The following is a 19050-nucleotide window of genomic DNA, read 5'->3' as shown; positions in this document are numbered from 1 at the left end:
AGGGGTGTGTGATGTTACTCTCTCATAGCACCAGCAGGTAGAGCAGCCAGAGGAAGATACACAGCGTGCCAAAGCAGGTGTGCCAGTCCAGCTGGAGCGAGGTGAAGAGGTCAGGGCCGCTGGTACCTGTCACCTGCAGGGCAGCACTAGAGGACACCAAGCCGCTGGGGCTGGCGGCCTGGACCTCATAGACCCCCGTGTCCCCCTCTGTCAACCTCTGAATGTACAGGGCATGCTTGCCCTCCTTGTGAGACAGCTGTATGTGGTCGCCACTGGCCAGCCTCTCGCCGTTCTTCAACCTGAGGCAAGAGGGTCAACCATCACATCACAATGTCATATGACTGTGAGTCAGAGATGTAGTCAGAGGTTACGCACTATCAAAACAACTACTGGCTACTGGGTTATTTCATATCTTTATTCATTACGGGACAAACTTGCTATCAAAGTCACTTCAAATAAAAGGAACCCAAAAAAGATTAGTCACACAAAAAAACACCAAATGATTAGGTAAGATGAAAAGGTTGCAGATGTACGTGTAACACTTGTATGCAGTTTAAATGTGTTTTTATATGTCCTATGTTTGTGTCTCTTCTCTTCCCCACCAGAGAGATCCATCTGGTCTACTGTAGATCTACAGAGCTGTCCAAAGTCATCAGCTGTCAGATTTTGGAACAAACAATGACCATTCAGGATTATTCACACTAATGCAAAGAATTCTAATTGAATTAAAATCATGTGAAATCATGTGACTTTTCTACAACGCTACAAATGACATAATTCTCAGTTTCAGCCTGTGTGGAGTATTTGATGGCAATGGTTTGTAAGTAAGCTACAGGCCTATGTGTGCTTATGGCAGTAGTTTGTTGTAGGCTACCCACCATGTGAGCGTAGGCTCGGGGTGTCCAGTGACCTCCACTTCCAGAGTCACAGGCGAGCCCTCCACTACGGTGGCATTAGCCAGGGGTCTGGTGAAGCTGGGCCCCTGTTCTGCCGGGCTGCCCGGGGCCCTGCTGGCAGAGGGCAGCCTGATCTCCTCCCTGACGGCCGTAGGCCAGCACATGTCTGGGTCCTGCTCTGTGGTTAGTGAGGAGGGGGCAGCATGCAAGTTAGGGGGTTGTGCCCAAGCCGAGGCGCCGTGAAGGTCATGCACACACTCCTGGATCTCAGAGAGGCTCTCATGCAGCGAGTAGAGTGTCTGGTGACACTCGCTGGCAGTGCCCAGGGGGAGGCTGGCACGGGGCAAACTACAGCTGAGATGGAGACCCTGCAGTAGGTTGGTGCTAGGGAGGCCCTGGTTGAGGCTGGAGCTCTCCAGCGGGAGGCTGCTGTTGTTGGCAGGGCCTTGGAGGAGGCTTGCACTGCCCTGGGGGAGGCTTGGGCCTGGGCTGTGGGGGCTGGTCTTGGTCTTGAGGATGCTGGAGAGGGTGGTGGAGACCAGGCTTGGGGCAGGAACAGTCAGGGGGCTCTGGATGAAGGAGGAGGACTCGGCTCTGAACCTGCTACCCAGGCCTGCTGTGGGGGACGGATAGCTCTCCGTCTGACTGGGCCGGGCTTGGCCACTGTTGTCGGAGTGGGCCTGGCTCTGCTGGTTGTACTGGTTGTACTGGTTGACATGGACGCTGTGGGAGGAGCTCACGCAGAAGCCGTCATCCAGGTCGTTCTCTGATTGGACGATGTTGGACTCGGGAGTCTCGGAGAGTGGGGGCAGGGAGATGTCGTCGGGTGATGTGCACTCATACTCGTCATTAGACAGGGACTCTTCTGTAAGGGCTTCCTGCTGAAGCTCCGCCTCTGCCAGTCCTCCTGCTGCATACTGGGAGGTGAGGGGGTTGAAGGGAGGACCGGAGAGAGAAAGAGAGAGTGAGAGAGAGAGAGAGAGAGAGAGAGAGAGAGAGAGAGAGAGAGAGAGATAGGGGATAGAGATAGACATAAACTCATTAAGGTTTGTATGCACATGACCTGGGCGGTAAATACATCAGACCAATGATAATACTGACCTGAGGATCAGAGGACATGTGGTAACCAGTGAAGGAGTGGGCAAGTTCCTGGGCAGTCCTCAGCCCTGGTACCTGTCTCTCCTTCTTCTGGAACTCTTTCTGGATATCTGAGAAGCTGGGGCCGGAGGAGGGGGCCTGGGGAGGAGGAGTGGCCCTGGTTTGGTTGCCAGGCCCCGATTGGTGGAGAGTGTGGGCCCTCCTGTCCCTTTCTAGTGTGAGTGGAGAGCAGGAGAGGTTGAAGGTGTGAGTGCAGGAGAAGGAGGAGTGGTGTTCCTCTGTTCTCTCCACCGTGGACTTGTCGCTGAAAGTCTCCACGTGCTTGGTTTCAGAGTATTTCTCCTGGGTGAACAACCTGCTCTCTGACACCACTGTCTGTCTGTCAGGAATTGTCTGTCTGTCTGAAAATGTTTGTATGTCAGGAGAAACTGTATGCTTTTCTGAAATTGTCTGTTTGTTATAAACTGTATGTTTGTCTGGAACTGTCTGTCTATCTTGAGCTGTCTGCTTGTCTGGCAGGTGTTGGCTGTGTGTCTTCTTCAGTTGAGGCTCTTCGTTGGCTAGTATCTTAATTGGAACTTCTTTCCCATCAGCCCCTGTGGTGAGTTCAGGAGTGTGTCCAGTTTCTTTCTGCTCAGACTTTTCAAAACAAGTTCATAAGGGAATAAGTTTAGGGGAAGGAAAATAATTGAGAAGAAGTGAGTGAGAAGATTCAGATGATTCCAACACTAAGGGGCGAATTCACTAAAGGATTGCGCAGCTTTTCCTGACGCAAAGCCTGTGCAAATAAGTCAAAAATTATGTTTGCTATTCACAAAGCCCTCGCAAAGGGTGAAATACGGTGTTAACTGCGTTGCGTTCGTCATTGCGTTTCTCTGCGCCGGTGTTATTAGCTCATATTTAAATTAGGTAATATGGGCGGAGAATGTTCCCCTTTCTATGCAAATGAACATTATTGCAAAACCCGCCCAATTCACAAAGATCGGCGCAAATTGCCTCACGCAGTTAAAGTGAAATTAATTGCGTTTTCAGAGACGTGGTGGTATTTAAGCGCAAGGGGTGTGTCGCGGCCAGCCTGTCCGCTGATCATGGCAGCAGTGATTGTTGCGAGGCGAAGGCATCGCAACGCCAGGCGTGTTGTTCGTGAGAGAATATTTAGAAGAAGGTCACTTTTTTGATTTAACACTAGAACCACCGCGGTAGCTGTTTGGACACCAGAGCGCGCAGCTCAGCCAACTGGAGGATGAAGTCGCGTCTGGGGAGGCTCAGTTGACTATGCGTCTCTCCACCCGTCCCCAGCGAGTCCAAGCTCCCCCAATGAATAATACTTATTTATAATAGCCTACATAGCACGAAACTGTGCGTATAATAGTCTATACGCGAAACTGCGCATTCCCTATAGCTGTTCATTGAACGGCTGGGGGCCGATATAGGTATAAATAAATAAAAACATAGCCTACACAATATTTTTTTTATTTGAATGGTCTTGAAAATATTTTGTTTTTGAATCATAGGTGACGGCAGGTATCATCTTCAGCCATGGATGATGACTCCCGTGCGTAATCCTTCCAACTTTGGAGAGGCGGCGTACAACTGGGCTCACATCAGGACGCGCGGTGTGATTGAGTGCACATTTGGAATCCTGAAAAGCCGTTTAGATGCCTAGATCGTACCGGTGGGGCAATGTTATACACTCCCCCAAAAGTATGCCAGATCATCGTGCTGCAACTTGCATAACATAAAATGAGAATTTTTCCTTTGTTCGTCTTTTCAAATCATTCCACCTCCGTTTGCAGTCTTCCGCGTTTACACACACAAATGGCACTGACTGATTGGGAAATTAAACCCCAATATGATTTTTTGCTGCAGTCGTGATATTTTTTGAGGATGTTTTTGATGTTTTTGAACCTCGTCCGTGAGGCCTTCAAGTTCGCTGTCTGAAAATCGTATCTTTCTTTTTCTGTCTGCCATCGTCCAATGATATGCATACGAGTTGTATGCGCTGTATGCGCAGTATTTATAGTCATTTCCTATATCAGCAGCAAATTGCACTCAGCCGCAAACACCGAATGGGCGTGTTTGCGCTGGGATATTATTAGCGCAATATCTTTAGTGAATAGGTTTTTAAACGGAGCACATAGCTGGCGCAACTGACGCGCAATGTAATGGTGCAATTAGCGGGCGCAATTTGCTTTAGTGAATTCGCCCCTAAGATGTTTACTACCACAGTAAAACTATTATCCTGGAGATCTTACCACATCCAGAGAGTCTTGTAGTTTGTTCTCTGTCTTCTCTGCTGTCTGGTTGGACGTAACCTCCTCACTGTCCTTCCCTTCTGTCTGCTGCTTCAGAGTCTCCGTCTAATAACACAACATCGCAGGCTTAGAGGATATGCATGTCCAAAAGTTAACGTCTGTATGTGTATGTGTGTCTGTGTGTCCTTCCAACCTGTAGTTTGGCCTCTAGGTCCATCAGTCCGCTACACAGTTCCTTGATAGACTCCACTATCTCACTGTGTTTGGTGACAGTTTTCTCCATGTACTTCTTGCCCTCCTCAGCACCTACAACAAACACGGGAGACACAGTCCATGTATCAGTCAGTTGTAGACTCCAGTATAGACTCCAGTATAGCCATGTCTGGCTTGGTCTAGTGTGGTCTGGCCTGGGCTGGTTTTATCTGTTCTGGTTCAGTCGTCTGGCCTGGCTTTGTCTGGTCTCCTCTTGCATGGTCTAGTTTCATGTCTCACCATGAAGCTTGATAGCCAGTTCAGTGATTTGGCTGATTCTCTCTTCCTGTTGAGGGACAGTTGGCCAGACAAACTTCTCAAACTGTTTGTAGAGGATGGCCACGGCCTCCCTGGTCTGGCACTGGGAGGAGTACTTCCCCACCCGCACAATGGTGGCACTGGCCTCATCACACCAGAACTGGTACTGCAGCACAGAGACCAGAATGGGAGATGAAGTACTTTGTGACCTTGTTTTGAGAAAGTGTTGTGTGACTGGGTATTTGTGTGCACGTGTGCCCACCTCCTCCATGGCTTGCTGCAGCTTGACACTCATCTCCAGGTTGTGTCTGTACTCCTCTACACTCCTATCAAAGTCTCCCAGCAGCCTCTGCAACTCGTTCATGGCGTCCTCCACCTCCCGGGGGCTTCCGCCCACTAGGTGGCGCTCTGCGCTGGATGACACCTTAGCCGTCATCACCTGCATACGACGCTTCAACACCTTTGGGGGGGATGGGTACAGTATTGCCAATAAGTAAATGTAAAGGGCATTGCAAAAAGCATATAGCAGGGTTAGAGTGGAGCATGGTGACCAGACTATCTGCAACCTGTTCAGCACCGCAGTGGCTCACCTGTAGCTTCTCAACATAGATCTCAGTTTGCTGGATTTGGTTCTTCACTGCTTTCAGGTTCCTGGACTTTTCATTTTTCTTCACGTAGTTGAATTTCAGGTTGTTGAACTTCTTCTTCAGGTCCTTAAACGACTCCCTTAACTAAGAGAATTGAGACATTCTAATACACATAACTACAACTCGACTGATTCAATCCCCACATACAGTATAATAGAGCTTCATCTTCTTTGTCCTCCATACTCAAACTTTCCAAATAAAGTGAAAAGTGGGAGAATCAATAATTATAAAAGCACACCATTGACATGTAACCTGTGCTGTGATTCTTTCAGTGACCTTAAAGGCTGAGGCTGGAGATGTGATTCATACCGCAGGGCCATTTCTGTCCCGCCTGGCTGCATTCAGCAATGGTGTCTGATGTCCAAATGGTTGGCTTGTGTGTCAGCCAAGGACAGCTGCATCCCAAAGCCTGGAGTCTACCTAGGGCCCGGAGCGAGGAGTCTGGGCTTTGCCCCCCACAGACCGCTCTTTAGTCAAGGAGGGTACATGTACTATACTTTACATGCATGGGGGAAGTATGTTTAGGGCCCTGAGGGAGCGGGGGAGAGAAAAGGAAGGGGATGGGTGGAGAAAGGGGGAGATAGGGAAGAGGGGTACAGCGCCACAGGATGAAGTGAAAGGCCAGAAATCCCAGCATGAGTTGGCATATCAAGCCCTCAAACCCCCCAGTGGTCCCACAGGACTGAATCATCTCCAGTTCAATTTGTCTTTCTGGACTGAACCAGTCCACCAGGCCGAGTAGTTGTGTTGCACCAGCTGCTACACACAATCAGTTCTACACAAACACTTGATAACAAGTAAACAACAAGCTGAACTACTAACAGCAGACGGGGAAGTACAGGATTGGTTTGTCAGAGAACACACAGTTGAGATAGTGATGACAGATGACTGTGTCATCATACCATGTTATCTGTGATGACCCTTTGAGTCCAATATAGATACAGTGCATCTCATATTTATGAGGTTGTTATAGATATTAGGATGGTTTCTAAAAAAGTAGTCAGGTTGTTTGAGAAGTCCTCAAGCCTATTTGGTCAGCATAGACACTGTATCCTGCGTACAGATGAAGGGAGGCTGCGGACCCACAGTGGGCTGAGGTGCTGTTAGTTATCTAAGTAGCTGAGGAGCAGCAGCAGCTGGTCCAGCCCCCGCCAGCAGCATACCAGCCCGTTTACTCATATATATTTATGAAAGGCTGGCGGTCACTGACACCAACAGCATATTTATCATTGACAGCTCAGTGACACAGCAAAGAGGAAAAAAGGCTGCTGAGATAAGTCTCATGTTGAATCTTTTTCTACAAATACACATATTTAATGTAATAATAATAATAATAATAATAAATATAGCCGCAAGCAGCAATACCGGGGGCATCAATCGCAATGAGCGCATTAAAGGCAACAAGTGCAACACGTCATAGCCACGTTTGAACTATGTGATCATTGAAAATGTCAATGAAAATTCTATGAAAGCACGATGGGGGAGCTTTCCAAAAAACATATCAACATCAAAACTGAATCTGGCAATTTTGTGTCTAATTAGTAAGCTGTAGAGCATCACATGACCTACTCCTACAAGAAATATGAACCAAAATTGGCCAAGGGAGGTGCCACTGCAATTCATTGCGTTTTATCCACTTCTAAGCATTTTGGCTCATGCCTCACCCTGTGGCCCATCAGCTTAATATTTCTCCTGTGACCATTAGCATGCTCTGGTACCACTGTACCAAGTTTTTTAAAAATCGGCATGGCAGTTAGGCCTGAACTGGCAATAGCGCCCCATTTGGTTTGATCAGGCTAATAATGGAGGGTCGTCCTCCATTTATGTGTGATGATATGCAAACAAAGTTTTGTGGTGTTCTGTCCAACCCTTCAGAAATTATACCCCTTTATGTGAAAAGCCATGCCCTCTGCAATCTTCATTGGCTCAAAGTGGCTGTTTTTTTTCAACTTTTCAAATGTTTGCTGAGAAGGAGCTTTAGATATTGGTTCCTAGTTCCTATCTACCCAGTTTCTTGTAGATTGGTGAAACTTCCTAGTAGGATATAGATTTTAAGCATTTTTCAAAAAATTCAAAATGGCAGAAAGCCTCCAAAACCGGAAGTTATAGGTTCTTGAGGCAAATTTGTTCCTCGTGAGGAGAGGCTAATGGGTGCAAAGTTTTATGACTCTAGGTCAAACGGTGCATGAGATATGCCTGTTCAAAGTTCGTAATTTCAATTGATTGCTATAGCACGCCCCTCTGGCCAATTGATGTAAAATGTGGTCCATGGCATCTTGGTATTACCCTCTACCACTGTGAAAAGTTTCATAAAAATAGACCGTGCAGATTCATGCAGATTGGTGAAACTTGGAGATAGATTTTAAGATTTTTTCAAAAAATTTGAAATAGCGGAAATTCTACATAACTGGAAGCTGTGGGTTCTCAAGGCAAATTTGTTCCTTGTGAGAAGAGTCATATGTCTGCAAAGGTTCATGCCTCTTGGTCAAACAGGGCATGAGATATGCCTGTTCAAAGTTTGTGATTTTGAACGGTTGCTATAGCGCCCCCCTTTGGCCAATCGATGTGAGGGCTTCCTGGCACAAGCCTCTACCATTCTGCCAAGTTTAGTAAAAAGCGATCAGTCGGCTATATATAGACTTCCATGGCAGACAAAATTATAATACTACCAATTACAATAGGTGCCTCGCACCTTCGGTGCTTGGCCCCTAGTTAATATAGGGCCTTTCATGAGACCTAATACATTGGTATACTCTGACCTAAGTAAATTCCAAAGCAGATTTCTCTACAGAAGTCATGCTTCGATCCTCCACTAGGATCCACAATTCATAATTTACCTCCACTAGGTCTAATGAATGAGGATAATTACTTCAAGTTGTGATTCAAATGTGATGCAGAGTCTGGTGAGTGCAAAGTTATGTCTGGCTCCACGGTGAAGTGTTTCCTTCATGAAAACTAATCCAGCCTGTATCTGCTTCATAACTATGTATGAAATATAATCTAGCAAGTTGTGATCCGAGGTGAGATACTGTTTATGTACCATGACATCTTCAGGAGAACTCCACCAGGGGGGCAGGAGGAAGCAGTGACTCCCTCCAGTGGCCAGATTACATTAAAACAAACCAGACACCCCTCCTATTTCCCAGTGGAAAAGGTTGGAATGATTCAGGGGGCCCCAAGCTTGGAAGGGGCCCTGAACAATATGCATTATATTGGGTCCAGTGGATTTTTTTTTTTTTTTTTTTGCCCAAATTCCTGGTGTCGCCCCTGCTCCTACCACCACATCTACAGTGATAATCTTACAGACTATCTTGAATAATGGTTTTGATTTGAAATATCATTACATATAAGTCATAAGTCAATATGACTGCAATACATGATGCCAAAGTCCAAGGTAGGTTGATATAGGCTGCAAACTTCTTACATGTACAGTCACCATCCACTAGAGAGCAGTAGAGATCACAACATCAGAACACAGGCCAATACATGTGTTATCATAAGACAAAGAAGATGTAATGTTAATAAAGTAAGTTACTTGGGGTAAGACTGACTTAATATCTGAACATAGATTTGTTGATTTACACTTCACCTGTTTGGTTTGCTGAGCAGCTTTATGAAATAAAGGGCTATAATACTGCATACGGTAACTTCTATTTAAGGTAGACCTGCTAGTTCTTATCCTCCAGTGGATAGCCAATGGGCGTATTCATGTGTTTGGTGTTTCGGTCTTCCTTACAACAGCTGATAAGAGAGGAAGCCTCCCCTCTCTGGAGTGACATTAGCCACATGGTGGAGGGAGGGACGGAGGGAGGGAGAGAATGTTACCGTGAATAGATTTCCTCTAGAGACAAAGCTCAGTGTCCCAGAGCTAAGTATAGCCCAGAGACAGCCGTGCTATGCTTGTGGGGGTGGGGTGGGTGGGGTCAGAGAAGGGAGCCATGTCAATACTTATTTTCCTAAACTCCTCTCTCTCCAACTTCACTGATATAAGGATGCAGGACAGGGAAGAAAGAGAGGAGGCCACTTTAGACTACTAAGATACTCCAGCTCTGGGTAGCCCCCTGCCTCCAGCACCACCCTTCACACCAGCTCAGTTGATTGTTCTGATAAGATGATAATCCAGCTCCTGGTTAGCTAGAGCAGGTGTCCATTGTGAGGCTAGAAATGTACTACCGCAGATGTTTTTGCACTGTAGATTGATGTTATGAGACTGGAACAGAACACAGTATCAAGCAACACTGCAGTAAAGTCTGTTTCACTAAAGGCCTCACTTCTGTGATCTCCTCTTTAAAGACGCAGTAGTGGACGTTGCTGGTGAGACTCTCCTCACAGCGGAGGGCCTGGGCGCTCCAGGAGGCACAGCCCCTCTCCAGACGTTCCAGGAGCTCTGCCAGGTGACGCACACAGAATACTGTGGCCTGCTGGAATACAGAGGTGAGAGGCAGGTCGAACACACTGAGACACACACTATTCACCATCAGCACTGTCAGGAAAAAAACAGACAGGCAGGCAGGCCAGCAGGCAGGCAGATATTCAATTTATCAGGTAATGTCTTACCGACTGCTGCACAGAGGTGCCAATGTCTCTTCCCAAGGAGAGGGCCAGCTTGTGGAGGTGTCGTACATGGCTTTGTCTCTCTTGGTGCTGGCTCAGCTGGGTCCGGGCCTGGCTCGTTTCACTGAAGGCCTGCACTGGCTCGCACAACAGCAGCTTCTCCAGCTAGGGATATACAGTATTACCCTGGCTACATTAAGACCATTAATACAGACCATTACCCTGGCTGTCATTAACTGTTGGTCCAGATCACATTTAGGCCAGGGCCGTGGGGGTGGTTGACTCCAGACAGGAGGCTCGCCTTTAAAGTTTTTCCCTGATTCCTGGCTTCCTCCCCCATCACCTCATCCTCAAACCATGACGATTAACCAGTTCCAAGGAGAGAGGATTGAAGGAAACAAGTGGATACTTCTGAGATGAAGATAAACACCAAGCTTGTGTGGTCCAGGTCCACTAACCTCGTTGTAGAGCCGGTGGAACTGGACGGCCATGCTGAGGAGCGTCTCATACTCTCTGATCTTCTCTTTGATCCTCTGGTGAAGCTGGATGAGTTCAGTGACCCTCTCAGCCTTCTCTCTGACAGGAACCCCCTTCAGGGCCAGCAGCTCCGACGTCTTCACCATGTACTCCACTTCGGCGTTCAGTTGCTACAGCAGCATGCGTTACACATAACACAAACAGATGTTTCAATTGCTACAGTTCCACATGGATAATGTTTGGCATTCCTCCTGTTAAGGTGGTCTTCGGTAAAGTGGAAGAATTAAGCACATGGGGTGTAGTGCCACACTGGACACAATATGGAGGTAATCCTTCTTTACCATGAACTGAGGCTTGGCCAGGTTGAAGTTTTCGTGCAGCTTGGAGACAGTCTGCAGGTCTGACCCCAGATCCAACTTAGTAGTCGGAACCAGAACTTCCTCCACTGACCTCAGGTCATGAAGCACCTGGAATAAAATGACAGCAAGGCGAATTTATCAGTGAGCGTAATATCAAATAATCAGTCTAATTTTGCAGTTTAGAAACCTTTTTTGTAGGAGGCCAAGTTCAGGAGACAATTTTAAGATTGCGCTGACTGAAAGGAAAGCCTACAGTAGTTTTGGATGCAGCAAGACCTTTTTCAGCTGTTCTTTGAACTTCTTCCATTGCTTCTTCACAGACTTGATATGGCTGATGTGCAACTGCCAGGAGGTCCACAGTTCCGAGATGTCCCCCTTCCTCTTGGCCAGATCCTCCATGATCTTCTCCACCACTGAGATGGCAGCTCTCACGTTCAAGTTCAGCTTTTCACTTACCTGAAACAGACAACAGAGACAAACACTACATATTAGAATTTTCCAAACCACTTTGGATATACCATCATGGCTGCGTTTGGAGTGGACTGTCTCTGACCATGTTGGAGGAGTTGATGAAGTTGTTGCCCATGTCTTGCATTGTGAGAAACCTCTGCAGCATTCTCTGCCAGCGGGCATCGGCCTGCTCCTTCACCCCCACACCTCCTCCTCCTCCTCCACCACACTCCTCATTCTCCTCCTCCTCTGGCTTCCTGTTGTAGAACTCTCTCAGCCCCTGCATCTGCTCCTCCACCTGCAAACAGAGCCCTTTCAGATGGATTGTCTTTAATGTTTGCTACGTGTGAGCAATCACAATGCCACATTCCATCAAACTAAGACATTGTAGGAAGACCAACTCGCCTCCTCAGCGATCCTGAGGAAGCCTACATATGACCGTAAGCTTTCGAGGCGTTGGCTGATGATCCTGGAGATATTCTTCAGCTCCTCCTCCAGCAGACTGGCTTTGTTGGAGAGCTCAGTGGCTTCAGGACACTCCAGAAACCTCAGCTCACGCAGGAACTCAGACATGGCCTCTGCATCAGCAGCTGTCTCCTGGGGGAAGGGTGGAACACACTGAGCATGACAGGAAGTGGAAGTGGATGGCGACTGTGTGTAGATGTACAGTACATATGACATTACCTGTGTCTGTTCTGAGAGCTCCAGGTGTTTTTTGAGGAGGTCCTCAGACTGAGACAGCTGCTCTCCAGGTTCAGTACAGCTGGAGAGGATGCTGCTGCTGCTCTTTATCCAAGCAGAGATCTGAACAAGACACGCAAACACACACACACACACACACACGCACACACACACACGTATATATACACACACACACACACACATTTGAATTCTTTATTAAGGTCTGCATTTTAAAAAATACATTGCAGGGACCCAAATATAGTTCCATTGCTATCATGTTGATGGGTTGTTTAACAAGTGTCACATTTTATAGATATGAACAAGTATCTAGGATGTACACAACATGCTTACATGGAGGAGATTGAGCAATATTTAGCAGTCTGCTTTTCTTCACACTTGGTCAACCCCATAATCCTCAGGCTTCTGACTACTGACCTATGGACATGGCCCAGGCTGCCAAATACAAACACTATTAACTGACAGCCTAGCTGTATAATGGCCTGTACCATTGGCTGGGACTTAAGCTGTTTAGTGAGAAAAGCCTCTTCTAAACTAGAATCAAAAGTACAGCCCACTTCCAGCAGGAACACCTCACTGTGGTCCTCATCAATCACAATGAAATCCGGTGGTACAAAATGTTAGTGTTAGATGTTACAGACACCTTAAGCCAAGTACCTGTACCACACACACATACTGTACACACGCACACCCAAGAACATAAAGATTCTAACCTGCCTTACCTTGTCTATCATGTCCTCACATGAGGACACCAGCTGCTGTCGCTTATCAGCCAATGCTCTGTGGGCGTGGCACTCCCGACTCAAACCTTCCACTCGCTCGCGGACGTATCCCAGCATCCTCTGAACCCCTGCCACCTGGGCACTATGGAAGAGAGGCATGCAGGTTGAGAACAGGTCCACTTCACCATAACTGCATCTTCTAGAGTAAGAAAGACCCCATGCTCAATGAATCACATCTATCACAAATACTTTGTTTAAATAGGCTTAAAATATATCTCACACTTTCCATACCCAAGACCTCCAGTCCCTGAGCGCTGACCTGTGCGTCTGGCTCTTCGGCAGTATGAGCTGTCCTCTCTGGAGGGGCTCCACCACTGCCTCCTTCATGGTCCTTGCCAGCTCCTCGTGCCTCTTTGCCAGCTCTGGGAGACTCATTGTCTGGCTCTTCAGAATCTTTATCTGACTCTCACTGCCCGCCAGAATTTCAAACGCCTAACAGAGTCAAGACAGTTATCAAACCACCGTCAAGGTCAAGAGGAGGTAATTGCATGCTGAATTTGCAAGGTGAGACAGTGTGTGTGAATGCAGTCTTTCAACTATATATACTAAAGCCAAGACTATTTCCAACTGTGGTGCTATTTCTGAAGAAAGGTTTGGGCATAATGTGGTACAAATATACCCTTGATAGCTCCTGCCACCAGAGGGCAGTGTTGACAAGCGTCCTGACTGTCTACCTTGTTGGCGCTTCTGAAGAAGGCGTTGCTCTCCTGTAGCAGTGCCTGGCGGCCCATCATCAGGCTCCACAGCTTCTCTTGGAGGCTCCTCAGAGCCCGGCTCCTCTCGCACACCTGCGACGCCCCCGGACGCTCCTCTGGCTGCAGCTGAAGCTCCTCCGTCTGCAGCTCGGGGGCCTGCGCCAGCAGCCTGTCCACCAGGAGGCTCCAGTCCTGCAGGAGAAGGACAGGATGACAGGTGGGGGGATCAGAGGTATGAGAGGAAGTGTCAGGCCACATGACAGGCTGTAAATATTTCCATCTCATATTTTTACTGCTGAACTGAAGTTGCAAGTCATGCCATCGTGCTTCTGTACTCCCACTCAGCTAAGATGACATCTATGACATTTCAGGTTTGGAGGGGTGATGAATTATGATGGTTAGAAATATGATGTAGGCCACCGTGTAGCTCAACTCCTGGTCTGGGGACCTACACTGCTGGCTGGGAAAGTAAGGTGGTCATCGTATATGATCCTCCTGCACAGTGATATGGATGAGCCCATATTGATGTACAATATTTGGACTGATATAACTATGCCATATTGTTTCACTGCTGCTCAGAGTACTGCACCTTGGCCTTTGCCTCAAACTCCCTGTACTCCTGAAGCAGCTCTTCGCTCTCAGACAGACTGGAGCCCAGCGCGTCCCTCTCCAGGTACTCCTCAGCCTGACTCTGGAACCACTCTGTCACCTGGGGGACAGGGACCATCACACTCATTCAGAACTAGGGAATGTATGATACACAACCTCTCAACATACTCTACATTCATTCATTCATTCATTTATTAATTCACAATCGGGTCGGGCAATAACAAAGTCACACATCGAGGGAAAGATGCATAGCATACTGTACAAATGTGATGCATGTGAGACAGTGTTACACAGCATCCAGAGGCATGCACAGAAACAGCAGGTGGCTGGAGTTAAAGTGGGCAGAGTATCAAACACTTGACATATTTCAAGAGCAAACCCAGAGGCATGTGCTGTATGTATGTTATTTCAACGCATGATGCCACATGATCAGTTGGATAGAAGAAAGGTTTAGCATTTCTCTAAAAGGACGTCCTCAGGACATTTTACAACGGACAGCGCAAAAATTATCCCATGTACAGTATAGTGTGTTCATATCCATTCCCATGTAGCAGCAATAACACACCTGAAAGGTTCCTGTAATGGTTTTGCTGTTCTGCTCCATTGCCAGAGTCAAAGGGAGACTCAGACTCAAGCACAACAACAACATAAAGCCAGTGAGAGTAGCTACACATGGAAGAGTAACTAAACTACTGTACGTGGATGGAATGGAAAACACCCTTAGGCCCAGTCTCAATTTCCACCCTACACCCTCAAGCCCTGAGCCCTCACAGACTTATTGACGTCACCTGGTAAAGTGGTTGAGTGTGAGAGGCTGCAAGTATTTGAAATGTTATAAAAATGAATGGGACAGCACTTGTGACATCACGTTACGTTGATGTCAAAACATATTTCTTATTATTGTGCGTGTGGGACTTTTTATTTTACTTTTCAATTTTACGTTATGTTTTTCTTGTAGGCCTACATGTAAATAATTTTTTGGCTGAGTCAAATCCCCTTTACATTATCACAACCCTATGTGTTACCATTTAACTGGGGAATCATTTAGGGCAACAGATATTGATGTAATTTATAACCATAGTTAATTTATATAATTTATAACCATAGCCTACATATTTTCAAACAAATCAAATTATACAAACCCATGGGGTTGATATCCTATACGTAAAAATATTGAAACCAAAATACTTATAAGGCTACTTGTGCAGTTAGGCAAGTCTAGCTGAAAACATGAAAACATATTTTGTTTTGTAACGTGAAAGTTAGGGTTGGTTGATCTGTCCGTGCTTGTTTATTGGCCATTCTTCAGGTAACCCTGTGTTTCACGTCACAACGATATGAACTGTGGGTAATTCCCTTAGGCAAAGTATAAGTGCAGACTTACGGTAAGGGGGCATAAAGGGCTCAAAATGTCTGCCAGAAAGACCTCATGCACTTGACGATTTGACAATGGGACAGCCCTAAGCCCTCACGCACTTAGCCTGAACGCGCCTCAAAGTCTGTGACTCCATAAGGTAAGGATGGACATTGGGACTGGGCCTTAGTACTCAATCCTGTTTTTCACCAGCGACCCTCTTCCCATCCCGGTGACCTACTTCCTGTTCCTGTAGCTCCAGCTGGTAGAGGCGCAGGATGAGCTGCAAGTGCATCTGCCGCCGGGTCATGCCGTGGTCCACCTGTCTGCGTCTGTCCTGCAGGATCTCCACCAGACTCTCCACCCTGCTGCAGCTGCCGCCGCCGCTGCCCCGCCCCCCCTGCGATCCCGCCCCTGCGCCGCCCCGCCCCCCCTGCGACCCCGCCCCCACGCCGCCACGGCCCCCCTGCAGCTCCTCCAGCCGCCGCAGCTCCAGCAGGCGGGACAGCAGCTCGTCGCGCTTGGTCATAACCAGCAGAGACTTCTCCAGTAGACCTGGGCGCGCGCACACACAAACACATACACGCACACACATACAGGTTTGTCAGGCTGTTTATGATAGCGATACAGCTGTGGATGCATCATGTAGTGTACAGTACACTCACAGACTTTCTCCATTGACACAGAGGCCATTTTCTGAGTTGACTAATCCCACGCAGCGCATCTGATAGTTTTGACCATGAATTAAACATAACAAGGGATGCATGCGGTATCTCCCACAACACAAAGCCGCATCTCTGAATCATTATTCAGGGAAACAGAAGAGTCTGTTTGTAGTGTTTGCCGTCATCAGACATAAAGCTCTCTGTGTCCCTAAGCAGTGCAAATCGTGAGTGAAGGAAAGCTTTTGTTGAACTGACAGGTTCCCTCTGTCCAGCCAGACAGTCCTCTGATAGGCTACGAACACCAGTCCTGCCCACACATACTGTGTGATGTAGAATGCAAAGCCTTATGGTCATCACTGCAGTTTGAAATGCCAGCCATTTTGTTTTACAAAATTATATCATGAGGGATGGGGCAGAAGGATATTTAATCACAAAAAGGCTCATAGCATGAGGTCTGGCTGCCAGGACTTACAGTCCATGATACAGTAGTACTTTATGACTGTCTCTATTAAGAGAGTGGGGTTTGGGGACATTGAGGCTGAGATCATCACACCATGGGGACATATGGAGGAGAGTGGTGAGGAGAACCTCACTCCCAGAAGGCTGATGTTCAAAGGTGACCAGAATCACGTGATGTCAGACATCTGGAGCCGGCAGTTACAGTACTACTCCATCACTGCTCCGAGGAGGCTGGCTACTCTGAGAGGTCCTCACCTCTCTTCATGATGCTCTGTGTCTGGAGTAGGTCCCTCAGGCTGTCTGCGTCCAGCTCCTGGCCTCGGCTCTGGAGCTCCTCTGCCTCGTCAATCCTGATGGCAAACTGGGAGACAGAGAGACAGGCATTAGCCATGGATCACAGAGAGACAGGCATTAGCCATGGAGCACAGAGAGACAGGCATTAGCCATGGACCACAGAGAGGAGCACAGAGAGACAGGCATTAGCCATGAGCATACAGAGCATGTGTTTACTCATCTGTCCAGTCTATTGTTGAATGGAATATAAATATTTTTCCAGCTTGAACACACTATTGGTAACAATGCTGATGGATCACGCTGTTTCCTATGATGTGCTCTGAAACTCTTTACAGAAGAGGAAACAGATGCACTGGCAGCGGTCATAACAGGAAGATAACACTCCCTTTGCAGTGCTGCTATCATGAAATCAACACTAGTATGATAAACCACTTTCCATTTCAGAACTGCTCTTGTTTTATAGGTCCTATATTAAGTAGTTAGCCTTATAAACCAGTTTGAAACAGAGCGATGGTGTCACAGAATGGTGACGTAGAGGTGAAACGTGACAGGTAAAACAGCAGTGCGGTGACCGTCCTACCTCCAGCGCTCCGTCAAAGAAGTCAGAGGCCAGCTGCAGCAGTGCCCTGCGTCTCTCCAGCAGGGAGATGAGGCTGCTCCACGCATGGCCCAGAGTGTCGGCCATGGCCTCGTACACCTTCCCCTCCTCCCTCCTCTTCTCCTCGGCCGTCTTGTCTGCCTCTTCCAGCAAGGCCCATACACCTCCCTCATGTTTCTGACAGAAGAGACACTCACTCACTCACTCACTCCTGTTTCTGACAGGAACTCGGCCTCCTTATATTTCTGGCACACAAACACACACGCAAGCATGCACGCATGCACACACGCACGCACACACGCACACACACACACACACACACGCACACACTTCACTGCCCTTTCATTTCTGACAGAAGAGGCGAGTTAGCCCGGGCTCATGTTACTCAGAACATCACAATTTATCTAGACAAAACTGGACTGCCTCAAACATCATTCAGCTACTGTATAAACCCAAGTTTACATCTGTTACAATCTCTTCATGATCACCAGAGCAAGTCTGTAATTAGGGTGTTTTAGGGACTAAATCCGAGTTTCCTCTGATGTTTTCATATAACCCCTCCGATTAATCCTATCCTTATATACCCTGTGTTTCGAAGAATTCCTATATAGGAAAGAGAACCCGTGTTATCTGTCAAGAATACAGTGTAGCCTGTAAATGTTCACATCTGTCAGAACTACGGGAACTAGTGGGAACAAGCTACAGGAGAGAGTAAATGTACTTGGCAACAGGACTGAGGGGATGGCTGGATCTGAAATAGCTATTGTACTGCTGCGGCTAAAAAGAGCCATGGAAAGAGAGAAAAGTTCAGTGTAAATATTATAAATCAAGGTGAGAGCTACTGTGAGCTCTCCGCCAGGGCACAGCCAGTAAACAGCAGCCAGCCACCCTCTTAACTCAGAACAGCACTGATGGTGCCCTAACCACACTGAACCTGTGAGATGTACTGTGCAGGGCAGGCATACTTCACAGAACGTTTCACATTAACACTTTTAGCCAGCAGGGAGTGGTGGTCACTGATGCTGAGTCAGTCTGTGGGTCAGTCACACAGCTGCCTGGTTACCTTGAGTTTGGTCAGGAGCTGCTCGTGTTCCACAATGAGCTTCTTGGTTTCTTCCTGGTTGCTGCCGATCTCCAGCAGGTCTGGCTCAGCTTCGGTCAACTGAAGCTGCACCAGCGGCCCACTCTGCAAACACGCACACACACACACACACACACACACACACACACACACACACACCAAGGCCTTTATGTGGAGAGTCAGAGTGAAGCAGGTTGTAACATTATACTTATGAACAGCCACATGGTCGAGTGGAATTCACGGTGTGTAAACAGGGCATGTAAATAGGTCCTCTGGGGTTCTGCTTCCTGCAGCTCTACTGGTCATGCTGCCCTACACCTTGGGGACAATGTCACACTCTCACACTCGGTGAGAACTCTACACACATGAACCGTGCTCTTGCTGCTTGCTTGTGTGCATGCCTGTGTGTGAATGTGTGTGTGTGTGTGGGGGGGGTGTGTGTGTGGGGGGGTCTTTTGTGTAGCTGATTTCCATGTGTGCCCTTTAATGACAGTGTGCTTCAGATTGCTTCAGCGACACTCACTTTACAGGGCCTTGGAATGCAACCCCGTCCCCCCACCCCCCGACC

General features: G+C 47.6%; 1 protein-coding gene across 1 annotated transcript in view; it reads right to left on the bottom strand.

Annotated features, from left to right (window-relative positions):
- Positions 1-22: 22 nt before the first annotated feature.
- Positions 23-19050, bottom strand: part of ccdc141 (coiled-coil domain containing 141) — a gene marked incomplete at both ends in the record, with an annotated part of 19844 nt that continues 816 nt past the window's right edge. Inside the window, 25 exons of the mRNA XM_084442901.1 lie at positions 23-299; positions 879-1208; positions 1383-1813; positions 1998-2369; positions 4250-4354; positions 4443-4555; positions 4742-4925; positions 5022-5219; positions 5350-5490; positions 9678-9827; positions 9964-10125; positions 10419-10607; positions 10779-10904; positions 11073-11252; positions 11350-11544; positions 11652-11843; positions 11931-12050; positions 12668-12809; positions 12987-13159; positions 13402-13614; positions 14012-14131; positions 15627-15940; positions 16765-16870; positions 17384-17578; positions 18465-18587. Of these exons, the coding sequence (XP_084299027.1) occupies positions 23-299; positions 879-1208; positions 1383-1813; positions 1998-2369; positions 4250-4354; positions 4443-4555; positions 4742-4925; positions 5022-5219; positions 5350-5490; positions 9678-9827; positions 9964-10125; positions 10419-10607; positions 10779-10904; positions 11073-11252; positions 11350-11544; positions 11652-11843; positions 11931-12050; positions 12668-12809; positions 12987-13159; positions 13402-13614; positions 14012-14131; positions 15627-15940; positions 16765-16870; positions 17384-17578; positions 18465-18587 (4851 nt within the window). The remainder of the gene's footprint in view (positions 300-878; positions 1209-1382; positions 1814-1997; positions 2370-4249; positions 4355-4442; positions 4556-4741; positions 4926-5021; positions 5220-5349; positions 5491-9677; positions 9828-9963; positions 10126-10418; positions 10608-10778; positions 10905-11072; positions 11253-11349; positions 11545-11651; positions 11844-11930; positions 12051-12667; positions 12810-12986; positions 13160-13401; positions 13615-14011; positions 14132-15626; positions 15941-16764; positions 16871-17383; positions 17579-18464; positions 18588-19050) is intronic.

Source organism: Borostomias antarcticus (assembly GCF_949987555.1).
Source record: "Borostomias antarcticus genome assembly, chromosome: 9".
NCBI lineage: Eukaryota > Metazoa > Chordata > Actinopteri > Stomiiformes > Stomiidae > Borostomias > Borostomias antarcticus.
The sequence above is the reverse complement of the archived record's forward strand: the minus strand, read 5'-3'. Positions and strand labels throughout refer to the sequence as shown.